This window comes from Panicum virgatum, chromosome 3K, assembly GCF_016808335.1.
Source record: "Panicum virgatum strain AP13 chromosome 3K, P.virgatum_v5, whole genome shotgun sequence".
In the NCBI taxonomy this organism is placed as follows: Eukaryota; Viridiplantae; Streptophyta; class Magnoliopsida; order Poales; family Poaceae; genus Panicum; species Panicum virgatum.
In genome coordinates, this window is record NC_053138.1 from 58,073,987 (window position 1) to 58,087,856 (window position 13,870).

Here is a 13,870-nt window from a genome sequence, read left to right on the forward strand (position 1 = left end):
ATGCAGCCATATGCGGGTACAAGAAGGCGCACGCCGGGCGTGGATTCTTGTAGTCGATGTGGGTGACCCTGATCCTCAACCCGGAAAGAAAGGGGAAAAGTCGTGTGGGTGACTTGGTTCCCATACGTGTGTGTTAGGTCTGCCTGGCCAGGTTAACAAATTCGATTCGAATTGTCCGCTTCTCACGGTTTGGGACTGCTTAACCCTTTTGCCACATAGAGTAAGAAGTGGAAGAAGATGATGATGATGAATATGGTTGGTTGGATGAAGAAAGATAATTGTTTCCACCATGTATGTTATTGGATAGATGATCACCTAGAATGGTTAATTGAACTAGAACCTGAAAGCTAAAATATGAAATTAAGGATCTACTCTTTATTGCTTTTCGGCAAACAAACCCCTCAAGACAAAAGTCTTGCATGTCTAGGTAAAGGGCCAAGTATACCCTTAGTCGGGTAAGTCTTGCTGAGTATTAGTATACTCAGCCTTGTTTGTGGCTTTGTTTTTCAGGTGCTATATCTGCGGCTCCGGTTAACGTCATGTACGGGCTTCATCATGACGTCTGGTTTCGACGTTAGACTATCGTTCGTTTTCCGTCACTCTTGAACTCTGTTGTCTTTTTATAAATTCAAACTTGGTTTGTAATAATAATTCAATGTCATACTCTGTGCTGTAAAATTTGTGGAATATTGCATTCTCTGGACTGCTTTGTCGATCCTGTTTCAAGTGGTTTAATCGGGATTTTACACGACAGCACTGCCGGATTACTCCATTTTAAGTGCGTGTTAACCCTGATTGTCGTTTTGATGATGATTAGCGTACTTACGCTGGATTAATTTAGGCGGGGCTGCCACAGGCATGGGGAGAGAGAAAGAGACAGAATGGGAGGGAGGGGGTGAAGGTAGAAGATAGCAACTTTGGAGGGTTTTTTGCATATATTTATGTCACGTGGCGCCATCTCAAGAGGTATGGACCTAAGTGGCACAACTTAACAAGTTCAGGGAGCCAGATTTTGATTTTATAAATTTGTGGACCTAAGTGGCACCTCAGGACAAGTTTGAGGACCACTGATGTAATAACTCAAGAAAATAAGTAGGTTAGATGTAATCCAGTGACTACTTATGTCTTTGACGATGTGGTTTAATGACATATAGATTCCTTTGTTGTCAAGATTAAGGAAGATCGAACGGGCCGAGTATATATATTATTCCAAATCTAATCAATGTTTCTGCATTTTTTAAAAAAAAGAAGAAGAAGCATGAGATGATATGGCTATTCGATGATTTAACCGGCGCTATTATTTTAATGGTAGACGACGTGCCCGTCAATAGTGAGGCGACAGTGGTGACCCCGTCAATATCGTGAATCTGCCAGTTTAGGTGGTGTTTGGTTGTCAAAAGTCTCTAGACTAATTTTAGTCTCTGGACTAAAAACTTTAGTCCCCTACCTGTTTGGTTGCATGGAGTAAAGGAGACTATAGGTCATTAAATGAGAGCAGAAAGTATCATATTACTTCTAATCTATATGCATCCAAGAGGTGGGGACCAGGGATATGTAGTGGAATAATAGTCCCCATGTAGGCTTTTAGTCTCAAAAACTCCTTAAGAGGGACTTCTGATTCTTTAACCCAACTACCAGTTTAGCCCCAAAAATCCCTCATATTTGATTCTTTTGCCCCATAAGTCACATGAACTTTTGCATAAGTCCCATAACCAAACACCCCCTTAGTCTCTTGAAGATGCTAATAGGAGTAGGATTGCTTATATATAGGTGTATTTGTAGAGATAAGTGTTCATGCATTTGTAAGAATCTGCACTTGTACCGTGTTTTGAAAAAAAAAATATGGCGGCCGCACAGGTCCTACACGTTTAAAGGGACGGAGTAATGTAACGCAGGATTGCAGTGCAGGAGAACTATTTATGAGAGCTAGGTAGAGGAGGATTGCAACGATGACACCAGTCGTCTGCACCAATCTTATCATCATCAGCGATCATCTTGGCTTTCTTTCTTTCTTTCTTGCGGGACAAAATTAAAGGTAGGTGCCTGATGTATCTGAGACCCCCTTTTAAATCTCCTTTTGCTGATATGACTCCGCACGAGAGAACATGGAAGCTCTACATCACTAGAAGTATCTCTTTGTAACTTAAAAGTTAGCCCTGCGTGACATAATTAGCAAGCTTGAGGATCTGATTATGTATTTTGAAAGTTTGAAAACTTAGATGACATTATGAGGACTAGCGGCGTATTTAACTCGAAAAAAGAGTGTGCACAAAGGAAATAAGTAGGTTAGATGTAATCCAGTGACTTATTATTTCTTGGACGACGTGGTTTAATGACATATAGCTTCCTTTAATTTGTTGTCAAGATTAAGGAAGATCGAACGTGCCCGAGTATATATATCTATATCTATACTTATTGCTAAAGCGAGTAAGGTTTCCACTCAAATTTTTGATTTGGTATATGTTATTGACAGATGGGCTTTAGTTCATCCAGTACGCGATTCGGACCAACCCCCTCCGTTTACGACTCGATCACGTAGATCCCTACAAATTAACAAATAGGCATCAATACGTATCTGATACTTATACCAACTTTGTCCATAGTAACGCACGGGCATAATTATCTAGTTATTCCAAATCTAAATCAATGGTGCTGCATTTTTTTAAAAAAAAAAGAAACATGAGATGATATGGCTATTCGATGATTTAACCAGCGCTTATTTTACTGGTAGACGACGTGACCGTCAATAGCGAGGCGACAGTGATGACCTCGTCAATATCAAGAATCTGTTAGATTAGTCTCTCGAAGGTGCTAATAGCGGTAGGATTGCATATATAAGTGTATTCGTAGACATGAGTGTGCATGCGTTTGTAAGAATCTGCTTTTGTACCGTGTTTTGGGGGAAAAAATGGCGGCCGCACAGGTCCTACACGTTTAAAGGGACGGAGTAATGTAAGCAGGATTGCAGTGCAGGAGAACTATTTATGAGAGCTAGGTAGAGGAGGATCGCAACGATGGCACCAGTCGTCAGCACGAGTCTTATCATCATCAGCGATCATCTTGGCTTTCTTTCTTTCTTTCTTTCGGGACAAAATTAAAGCTAGGTGCTTGATGTATCTGAGATCCCCTTTTAAATCTCCTTTTGCTGATATGACTCTGCACGGGAGAACAACCTTTTCTATTTTTTTACCGCTCCCTCTATGTGTTTACGTACACTGTACAGCAAACTTCCCAAAAAAAAGTTTGTGTGCAGTAACTTTCTGAAGAAATCATGATAGGAATTCAGGAATCAGGGTACTGATCGAGAGATGGTGGGTCGTTCTCGCGATAGAAATGTTTGTCCAATTTTACCCCTCGACTTCTCCCAATATCCGAGTCATACTAGTAAGTCCTTGCCTTCAGAAGGTCAATTCAAGATGAAGCGGTTAGAATTAGATGGGTTTAACTTTAAAAGCACGAGGGAGGCGCCGGTCTGGGAACTGGAAGGGCTAAACTGCAATTAACATTTTGGCCGTGTTTGGTTAGGGGTGAAAAAGTTTTCATAAAAAATTTTCGCTCATTTGACTATTAATTAGAGGTATTAAATGAAGTTTAATTACAAAACAACCTTTACAAGTATGGTACTGTAGCATGTGTTGTAACTAATAAGATTTTTGACTGCATGATTAGAGAATGATTAGGTGTGATTACTGTAGCATCATTGTAACCAATCATGGTGGAACTTGACTTGTTAGATTTGTCTCGAAAAGTTACACACATCCGTAAAAAAGTTTCGTAAATAAACTTCATTTAGTACTCTATGCATGCATTTGTTTTTTAAAAAAAACAATTCACCTTGGGAACCAAACATGGCTAAGTTCCTAGTTACGCGAGCCCAATCATGCTCCTGCAGTCCTGCTCGCAGGCCTTGTTTGGTTTGTGTTCAGATTCTAGAACGGGGTTTGACCATTAATTAGGAGTGTCAAACAAAATCAGTTTATAAAATTAATCCCAGAACCCCTGCGCTAGTAATCCTGAAGAATTTGTTGAGGCTTTTGACCGTGTGATTAGAGAACATTTACTGTAGCATCACTGTAGTTAATCATCAATTAATTATAGTTATTAGATTCATCGCGAAAAGTTACACTCATTTTTAAAAAAAATTTACAAATAAATTTCATTTAATACTCCATTCATATAAAATTCTTTTCTCGAAAATTGTGTTCTCGAGTTACTGGAACCAACCAAACAAGGCCGCAGTCTCGCGCGGCGCTGAGAAATTCGCAGGCCCGGCCGGCAGCGGCAGCCGGCAGGGCATGAATCGATTGCTCGCCCGGACAGTCAAATTAAATCTGGTCTGACCGGTCCGATCCGATCCGGCCCGGGCACTAATACAGAGGTCGCAGGCCGCAGGCTCTGATCGAGCTCGTCGTCGCCTGCCTCGCTTCATACAGAGGTGCTCCGTACTGTAGAAAAGATTTGCCACAGAGAAGCGGTAGATAATACTCCCTCCTTAAAAAAATAATATTCATGATATAAAATAAGTTCTATTAGATTAGTTATAAAATATAATTTTATAATAAATTATTAAATTATTTGAAAATGTAAGCGTTAATAGTATTTATTACAATTTTTTGTCCAAGTTAAACTAGTTTGAGCGGCACAGATTCCTTAATTATATTCTTTTATAGACGTAGACCCTGTTTGGTTCGAAATAAGCCTTTTACCTCCAAACACCAGAGTTTATTGGAGGGGTTTATTTTAAGCACTCCACCCATAAACCCATAAGCACCACGAGGGTGTGCTTATTTGCTGGTGGGATCCACCAGGTAATCTCATTCACCCCTTTTCTAATGTATTTATTGTAGTTATTAATTTGTGCTCCAAACACTTCTGAAGTTTATTTTAAGGTGATCATCGCAGGGTGCTTATTGGTTTAAAATAAACTCCTACTTCCCTAACGGTCTCGTAGACGGTAAACCAGCTTCGCATTCAATGTGCCGCGCGCGACTGTTATTATTTTTTCACCCACCGGTGCCTTGATGCAAGTTACTGTGGTGTTACAGACTAGCGCACTGTTCAGGTCAAGCTGACTAGAGCAGATGCGCTATTCAAGCCGGTGCCAAAAAAAAATGTTGGAGGAAACTGAATTGATGTGTATGTGTACGTGCACCTAGGCCAGATTTGAAGACGGTGTAAAAGAGAGAGAAATTGGCCATTTGAAAGACGAAAGGGTGGTAAAAGAGAGAGATAAAAATTGCCCTTCTTCCACCTTGATTCATTATCAAAACTTTGAACACTTCATTTTGGAATTTAAAAAGGCAATCGAACTAGTATATATGCAAACCCAACCAGGTGGCGTCCACCTGCAGGCCTCCATTTGGACCCCTTTTATGACGCTCAAAACGAGTTTGTTCTACTAGATCCATTTGTAAGCCAACAATAACATACCGTGCAGATCGATCGATGACACCCACACAAATTCTATACGAAAAAAAAAGGTTGCCATGCACGGATCGGGCCCAACACGCCACTAATGCAAGATTGTGTGTAGGACGCTTGTTTGCCCGTTCAAATCATTTCGTCTCTATTTGGCACGTCGATGGTTCACACTTTTGCACACGGCTTTTTGTGGTGCACGCGTGAACCAATCATTCCGTTGGTTTGCGAGGATATAGGAATAGTGTGCTCGTGTTCCCAAAAAAAAAAGGAATAGTGTGCTCATGCTAGCCGTCCTTTTCATTTATCAAAAAAAAAAAGAGAAGCAGCTCATCAGCCGTGAAATGTGCTCGGCATGTTCCACGAGGATATAAAGTTTGCACAACAAACAAACACGGTACATTTGTGCATCTCTACTGTACCATGCAGCATGCCCTCGTATGTATGGTTTTTTGAGTTACTGTCACATCGAATATTCGGATGTCAATTCGAATATTTAGATGCCAGCTTAATATAAAACAAACTACATAGGTTGCAATTAGGGCTCTGACAAATCTATTAAATGTAATTAATGCACGATTAGTGAATGGTTACTGTAGCAATTAGTGGTCGAATTGTAGATTAATTAGGCTTAATATATTCGTCTCTTGATTAAATCACGACTTATAAAATTAGTTTTGTAATAAGTCTATGTTTAGTACTCCTAATTGATGTGTAAATATGCGATGTGACAAGACTTATTATTTAAACGGAAAAACCCAAACGAGCCCTGAAGGCTCTCCCATTCTCCCTACTGATGATGGACCATCCAGTCATCTACACGGGGTAAAAAAAAATCAAATTTTTCACACGATACCGTAAATATTCTTAACCCATGACGCGCTGTCGTCCGACCCATCACCCATGTGTCATAGCTTGAAACATGGATCAATTTTATACACGAGAAATAATCTTAACCCTTTTCTCCAAAAAATAATCTTTTTTCTCCAATTACACAATTAATTAATAGAAATGTTGAAGAGAAAATGTAGGACTCTCCCTTGATAGAATGATAGATCACCCGGAGGGCAGGCTCGTAAAACTTTGTTTCCGTTCAGCGCTGCATGCATGGTCGCATGGACTGTAGTAACTCTGTAGGCAACTTATTGGTCAGACTGGCCCACTGGTTCGTGCGCATCTTTGAGACCTTGACCGCTTGGACCACGTCGGACGGTCGCCGTGGCACACGACCAATCAACGGCTCAGGTGCCCGGTCTTGAACCTCCAAACAAGATAATAAAATTTTGGCAGAAAACGCCTCCAATTTTTGAGATACTAGTATTTGATTTAAAAAATTGTGAAAAAATATTCTTTTTTCCTTCAAAAAAGATTCTTTTAATTCAAATCCATGATAGTATAGTTTCTGAATTTTGAGAAAAGCGTTTCAGTAGTATTTTTTTCCCCTTCGGTGAACCGCGAACTGTGTTTCGTTTCGCCACGCTTTTTTTTTACCACCGTAAATTTCCTCATGCACCCGAGCCTCTGCGCGCGGAGCCTACGCGCTAGCGAGATGGTCGGTGAATAGCAATATTCCTGACGCTGTCTCCTACTGATATGACGCCACCAGAACATGTACCGCCCGCTTGTACTCAAATAAAATTCGATGACTTCTAGTACTTTTGTTCTGCACTGCCGTAGCAACTGACCCAGGTGTCACTTAAAAATCTGCTGCCTCTCTTTCGATTATTGAAAGCTTAGTATAGTTTATGGATCGTTATTAAAAGCTGGCCAGGGTTACTAAAAGATGGCCGGTAAAAAGTCAGTAGTTGTTTGGATCCCTTCAACTAAAAAAATGGTTGAGTTGTTACTTTTGAGTGTTTAGTGTACCTTTTTACATGCATTATCTGAAATAGATGGCTCCTCCAGCTTAGAGCTAACATATCCGGTGTTACCACCTTTTAGATGTTATCGTATTACCAAATATGATTACACTTAAATCTGTGCATACAAAATTTATTCAAAAATAAAATTTATTTAAGTTTTAAATGTTTGCGTACTCTATTCATTTATATTTTTGGAGGAATTTTTTTCTATGAATTCTTGATGCACCTATGTAGATGCTATTAAATTTGATAACACGGTAACATCTAAATTGGTGGTAACATTAGATATGTTCTCGGTTGCTAAAACAAGCTCTAGATGGTCCAAACGGTCTAATTTATAGCCTGCTTAACCATCCAACTTACTATGAAATGCTATCCTGTTTAGATCAGCCAGAGCTTGTAAAAATAATTTATCTTTTTTTTTGAAAAAAAAATCTCAGCTGACATAAACACGACCTTAATATTCATGTGCCACGAATCCTGATACTCTTGTGACGCCTAAAGTTTTTTTTTTTTTTGAAAGGCTGAAGGCAGTGTTACCCTGCGGGGCATGGCAGGGTGGGTGACATCATGCATCTTCTTGCAGCTCGATCCGGGACGCAGGCAGGGCGACACAGCGACATCATGGGCATGCGGTACTAGGCTGGTGCATAGAGAAGGGGGAGCAACATTTTTGGTGCTCCGCGCCCTATCGGATTCAGCAACGTTTTGTCACCAGTCATCATGCCCGGCTCTGGATCGGAGCGTGCATCTATTATTCCAGCCCAGCGGCATCTTCTCTCGGGCACCGCAGATTAATATAGATAATCTCGAGGATCGCTCTGCATAATTACTTGGCGCCAGCCAAAGGAACCCAACCAATGCAAACAACAGAAACAGCACAACTTTTTTTTTGTCTGCTTCCCTGTTTCCCTTTTGAATCTAGGAGCACTTGGAATTTGCGTGGATTTCATACAATTTGTGCTCTCTTTGTTTTAGAAAATGTTTATTCGATGAGATACGTAATTCCATTTGAATCCCTGCAGCTCATTATAGGCTTGATGGACATTTGCTCGTACTCCCTTCATTCAAAATTATTAGTTATTTTTAGCTTTTCTAGATGCATAGTTTTAATTATGCATCTTAAACATATGTTATTTCTAGTTGTATAGCAATATTTATGTATCTTAAAAAAAGTTCAAAATGACTAATAATTTAGAACAGATGAAGTAGCTTTTATAAGTTGGGTGGTGGTTGGATTGTTGAAAACTGGACGATTTAGATCAATCAGAGTTTGTTTTAGCAGCTTTGTTTCTATTAGCTCCGGCTGATCCAAGCGGGCCCTAGTTGGATATTGATATCCCGGCTCTTCACAGCAGGATGGTATGTTCATACATGTACCTCTAGATATGCATGATGCAAGATGGTACTGAAAAAGCCTGGCTCCACCTCAACCGATGCCCATTTCCATACCAAGCCACACACATGCATCTGTTGTCTGGATTCAATTCCTAGATATAAAAGTCGCCTGCAATTTCAGAGAGTTTGCGCGGCGGTTTATATTGATTGTGGACGCCTGTTCCCAGCTCCCCCGTTCACCAAACTTTGGCCAAATTCGCAACTAACCAATTTACTGCCTGCACAAGATGAAAAACGTGCAAACCAGTGTCAGACAGGCCTACCCTGCACGCTGTGTCACACACGCAAAAGGAGCTAAAAAATTATTACAGTTAAAATTTATAAAAAAGCAACAGAAGCAGGAGGAGAGAGAGAGATGGAGACTAGAGAGAGAAAGGCTGCGGCCTTTGGAGCCACCTCCATCTTCCCCTGTCCCTCTCCCTCCACCATCCTCCTCTGAACCTTCTCAATCTTCCCCTCTACCACGTGGAGTATAACACGCGCAGGCACATGAACCACCACCTCGGCGACTTCCTCTCCTCCTGCGCGTGCACAGCTCCACCCCAGGCCGGCCACCTCGCCGGCGGCGGCCGCTGGCCAGGCTGCCCGCCTGCTCCCTCCGCGTAATGCCTCGTCTCTTCTCGGTTTGCGTCGGTTACCTTGTTGTCAGGGGGGGGAATATTTGTGCTTGCTAGCTGTTGTTCGCCGTCGGCGGCGACCGGCGAGTTTGTGGCCAGGGATGGGGAGTTTTTTTTGCGTTTTGGGGAGTTCTGGGTGGATGTGGATCTTTGACGGTTTTGGCAGGAAAGGAAACGGCTTTGTTGGTCTTGGCGTGTCAGTTTGGCTCGGTTTGAGATTTTTTTCCCTCTCCTTGTTTTCGATTTGTTCTGGACGAAAAGCCGGCAACGGCTTGCTTAGCTTCTTGGTGCAGACACCTGGGTCCTGGGGCTTCACCTGTTTATAGTTGGAATTTCTTGGCATATAAATTTGTGTGTTTTCCTGGGCTCCTGCAATGCCGAACAGCTAGTTGTTTGGGCGTTCGAGGCGGAGCTTCCGCCTTTGGGATCAGGCTGGGATTGCGATGCGATTCTTTGGGTGCTTCTGCTGGTGAAGAAGCCCCTTTCGATCGATCAATCGAGGTAGTATTTGCCCGCGGAAGAAATGCCATGGTTTTCGGCAATTTGTTCCGTTTCGTCTTTGATTCAGTTAGGATTCTCTTTCTGCTGTCATCCGTGGAATTTTGGTGGGGACGTGAGTCCAAGTCTTTCGGATTCTTGTTGTGCCTATTCGTTTTCTCTTCGTTTTGAAATGATTCTTTATTTCTTTTAGGAAAAAAAAAACTCTTTCTGAGATGTTCTTGGCTAGGATGAAGACTAAGATCCAGGTCTTGTGGTAGCTTCAGTCCCGGCTATTTTAGTCTCCATTGTGGGTTTCTGTGTTCTTTGCCTCTTTAAAGCTTAAACAATTTCTGTTAGTGCCGTTAAGTCAACTTGTTGGGCTGAAGAGTTCAAGGAGCAATTAAAACTTTGCAGAATCTTTGTGTTTATATATTGTTTTTTTAATCTGCAGTGCTAGTTGTTTCTGAAGACTTTCAAAGTACTTTCGTTCTTATATTATTTTAATTTATTTAGATTCTTTTTCGTAGCTGTTTGCTGCGCAAAACAACTGTTTATGTTATGAGCTGCTTGATTTCTAATGGTCAGAAAATGGATTTCGGTGCAGGCTGTAATAGGGAGTGAGTGGACTACGCGTCGGTGATTAGTAGGCCACCAATAATATCATCTCTTCTGGGCTTATTTGGCCCCATTTGTCATCAGGTAGTTTGAGCTCCAAGCCTTCATATGATTTCTGGCTTCTATCTTCGCACTAAGAGAACTGTGCGTTTTTTCTTCTTCCAATGTTACGTGCTTTTTCGATTGTGCGTCTTTTTTTCATATCACTGCATGTAGTATTTTGTTAGTCCTTCAAGGCATTCATCAACTTGCGGATCCAGTGTTCTGAACAATATTATTATTCCTACTTCAGTAATGGCCTAGTACTAGTTGTTACTATTATTAGATTACAAACGCATAAATCCATCTCTTTTTGGTTTATTTAGTTCATTTGTGAAAGCATTCCAGATAGGTGTAGCTAATCTCTCTGTGGCATTTCTGTTTTGCAGCTTCCTGAAATCTAAGTTCTGGTCAAATGCTGTGAAGAAGAAATCCTACTGTGCTGAACAAATTCAGCTTTTAACCACTATGGGTGCCTGCGTATCTTCAAGCAAAAAGCGGAGATCGCAAAGATTGTGTTGTATATATAGGCGTTACCGTGGCAAGGTTTTAAGCACTACGCCTATCGTACGCGCTAGTGATGTGGAAAACTTTGCTTCTTCTGGAGAAGTAGTCCACTTAGGGGCTTCTGCAGCCACTCGGCAGAGATCCGATGGCTCGAACGTCACATTCCACCTAACACAATTGCAATGGCATCATAGTGAGCTGGACACGGAGAATGGAAATGGTAACCTTTTGTTCCTTGCATATGTTTTAGTAAGGAGAAGTCTTGCAAGAGCTAGGCTAAATCTTCAGTATTTTTCCTGTTGGTCCAGTTGTGTGTCAAGAAGAAGCATGGTTCGACTCTGTTAGTATTTTGGGGTCTGACTCTGATGAAGACTTCAGCAGTGTCAATGGAGGTTTGTATTGCTTTTCAGCCATCTCGATTGTTGTTAAAACTACAGATTTGACGCATGGTATTCAGACATTTTTGTTAAAAAGGCAATTTACATTCAGGCTTGATCTTTTCTTGCAGACCTCCCTGCTATGCCAAATTCAACAGGTACCCAATTGATGCAGTGCGAAGGTGCTTCATCCATTGCTGATGCCATACAAAAGTTTGAAAGGATTTTTGATGGTTCAAGTGTCGCTCAAGCTGTTGGACAGTACCTGAAAAGAGATGCAAACAAAATAGAAACAGAAAGGCCTAAGGTTGCAAGCCCGGAAGCATGTGATGTCACTAGTGGAAAGGCTGATGAAGGAAAGACACGAAATGAGGGTATACAAATTCTTACAAAACTTAGAAGAGGCGAGGATGCATGTAATACCTTGAAGCCTTTCAAAGATGGAGAGAAGCCTCATGAAAGCATCTTCAAAACTTTGACACCGGTGTGCACGCCTCGTCATGCTAACAAGGTCCAACCATTGGCGGTAGCAAGTCCGCGGGGCCAAAAGAAGAAATCAGCAGTTGTCAGGCTTTCTTTCAAGAGGCAATCTTTCGATGGAGAACAAACTACTGAAATATGTAGGTTTTGCTCAGATGTGTTCATCTTTTGCTTCCACTGAACTGAGGTTTCAAGGAATAACAGCACGATTGATATTAAATTTCTAATTGCAGGTTCCTCTAGGAGGTACTTGATCCGTCCACGTGCTGGATTATTGGTTCCACAAGCCGGTGAGAAAATTTCTGAAGGTTGTTGGTCTGTGCTTGAGCCTTCGACCTTCAATTTGCGAGGGGAAAGTTTTTTCAAGTAAGAGTTGCTCCGCAAATGCTTGTAATGTCTCATGAACTTGGTTTTGATTTTATATTAATTTGGAGGTAATTGCAGGGACAAAAGGAAGTCTCCTGCTCCAGGTTGTTCTCCATACAGTCCATTTGGTGTGGACATATTCATGTCCCCGAGGAAAATACACCACATTGCCCAGCATATTGAGCTTCCATCTGTAAAGCCAAATGAAAAAATTCCTTCACTACTTATCGTAAATATTCAGGTATAATCACCAGACTTTGTGCCTTAACATTTAACATGTTAATTTTTCCAATGACTACAAATACGTGTGCCATGCAGATGCCTACATACCCTGCTGCTATGTTCCTTGGTGATAGTGACGGGGAAGGGATTAATCTAGTGCTATATTTCAAACTGAATGACAACTTTGATAAAGAAATTTCTCCTCAGTTTCATGACAGCATCAAGGTAAACTTAGTTGTTGTTGGATGCAATCTCCTTTTCACAAATAGCTGATGCCTACTAACTGACACCTGAACCATACTGAATTTCTGTCTCTTGGTTTGTTGTTTCCAGAGACTTGTAAACGATGAGATAGAAAAGGTCAAGGGTTTCCCAATGGACTCAACAGTCCCTTTCAGAGAAAGGTTGAAAATATTGGCAGGGCTGGTTAACCCAGATGACATGAATCTGAGTTCTGCTGAGAGGAAGCTTGTGCAGGCTTACAACGAAAAGCCAGTCCTCTCAAGGCCTCAACACAGCTTTTATGTGGTAAGTTGCTTTGCTCGATATGGTTCTACTTCTCAATTTCTTTCATATAGACTCTTACATGACATGTGGGGTCGATGCAGGGATCAAATTACTTGGAAATTGACCTTGATGTACACCGGTTTAGCTTTATCTCAAGGAAAGGGCTCGAAGCATTCCGAGAACGATTGAAACATGGCGTAGTTGATCTCGGCCTAACCATACAGGTAGGTTCTTGGTCCTTTCTGCTTTCTTTATTTGTTATATGCAACTTGATGCCACAAAAATAAAATGGCATTAGTTACGCAAAATTGTCACTCTGTTAAGTTAAAGATTCAGACTAATTTCTTAATGAGCTGAACATACTGACCATTTTACACAGGCGCAGAAGCAGGAGGAGCTTCCTGAACATGTATTGTGCAGTGTAAGGCTAAACAAAATTGATTTTGTCGACAACGGCCAAATACCGACACTCCTGCCATGCGATGACGACTGACAATTGAACTGGCACCAAGTTAACTGAACCTGATGTTTCGGACAAGAACAGCGCTTGCAAGTTCTTGGAAGGGAGGAGGCATGGTGGTTAGGCTCTGCGAGATGAACAGCTCTGTAGAAGACCACGTGTATAGTCATGTTCTTTGGCATTCTTTCTGGTGTTGTGAGTCAAATTCTGAAGTTGATTTGCGAACCGGGAGGGAATGCCACCAAGACGTCAATGTATTTATTCAATTTATCTGTTCTCGGTCTGATGATTTGAGGCATTGCTGAAATCTGGGTTACCCACCTTCGTTGTGATGGCATGATGTCCTCTGTTCTTTTAAAAAGGAAATTTTTTTGTTTAACAAAAGAAAATTTGAGTTTCTTTACTTGAACTTTGTGGGAGTCTTTTTTTTTCAAAAACATAAACCAAGATATATTCCCCCTGTATAAGGTATGGTGTTTTACATAAGTAAAATAGAGTGAATTGACTTTAAAATATATTATG

The 13,870-nt window shown here is 41.2% G+C and overlaps 1 protein-coding gene across 2 annotated transcripts; it reads left to right on the forward strand.

Annotated features, from left to right (window-relative positions):
- The first annotated feature begins 9,089 nt into the window (after positions 1 to 9,089).
- LOC120699887 lies at positions 9,090 to 13,680 on the forward strand. 2 transcript variants are annotated; one of them, XM_039983997.1, is made up of 11 exons: positions 9,090 to 9,280; positions 10,380 to 10,474; positions 10,819 to 11,156; positions 11,245 to 11,328; positions 11,445 to 11,933; positions 12,027 to 12,159; positions 12,238 to 12,400; positions 12,478 to 12,606; positions 12,715 to 12,909; positions 12,990 to 13,112; positions 13,268 to 13,680. In XM_039983997.1, exons 3-11 carry the CDS (start codon positions 10,898 to 10,900, stop codon positions 13,379 to 13,381), a joined length of 1,689 nt encoding a protein of 562 aa, XP_039839931.1. In that variant the 5' UTR covers positions 9,090 to 9,280; positions 10,380 to 10,474; positions 10,819 to 10,897; the 3' UTR covers positions 13,382 to 13,680. The 2 variants fall into 2 exon arrangements, with proteins under 2 accessions (XP_039839931.1, XP_039839932.1); XM_039983998.1 differs by lacking the exon at positions 9,090 to 9,280 and adding an exon at positions 9,778 to 9,796.
- The last annotated feature ends 190 nt before the right edge of the window (positions 13,681 to 13,870 follow it).

What these genes read in the sequence shown, in the direction of transcription:
- LOC120699887 (XM_039983997.1), top strand. Translation starts at nt 10,898, where the DNA reads ATGGGTGCCTGCGTATCTTCAAGCAAAAAGCGGAGATCGCAAAGATTG. An exon ending in AGTTTCATGACAGCATCAAG is followed by an intron (nt 12,607 to 12,714) that starts GTAAACTTAGTT and finishes TGTTGTTTCCAG; the next exon opens with AGACTTGTAAACGATGAGAT. An exon ending in CTCAACACAGCTTTTATGTG is followed by an intron (nt 12,910 to 12,989) that starts GTAAGTTGCTTT and finishes GGGTCGATGCAG; the next exon opens with GGATCAAATTACTTGGAAAT.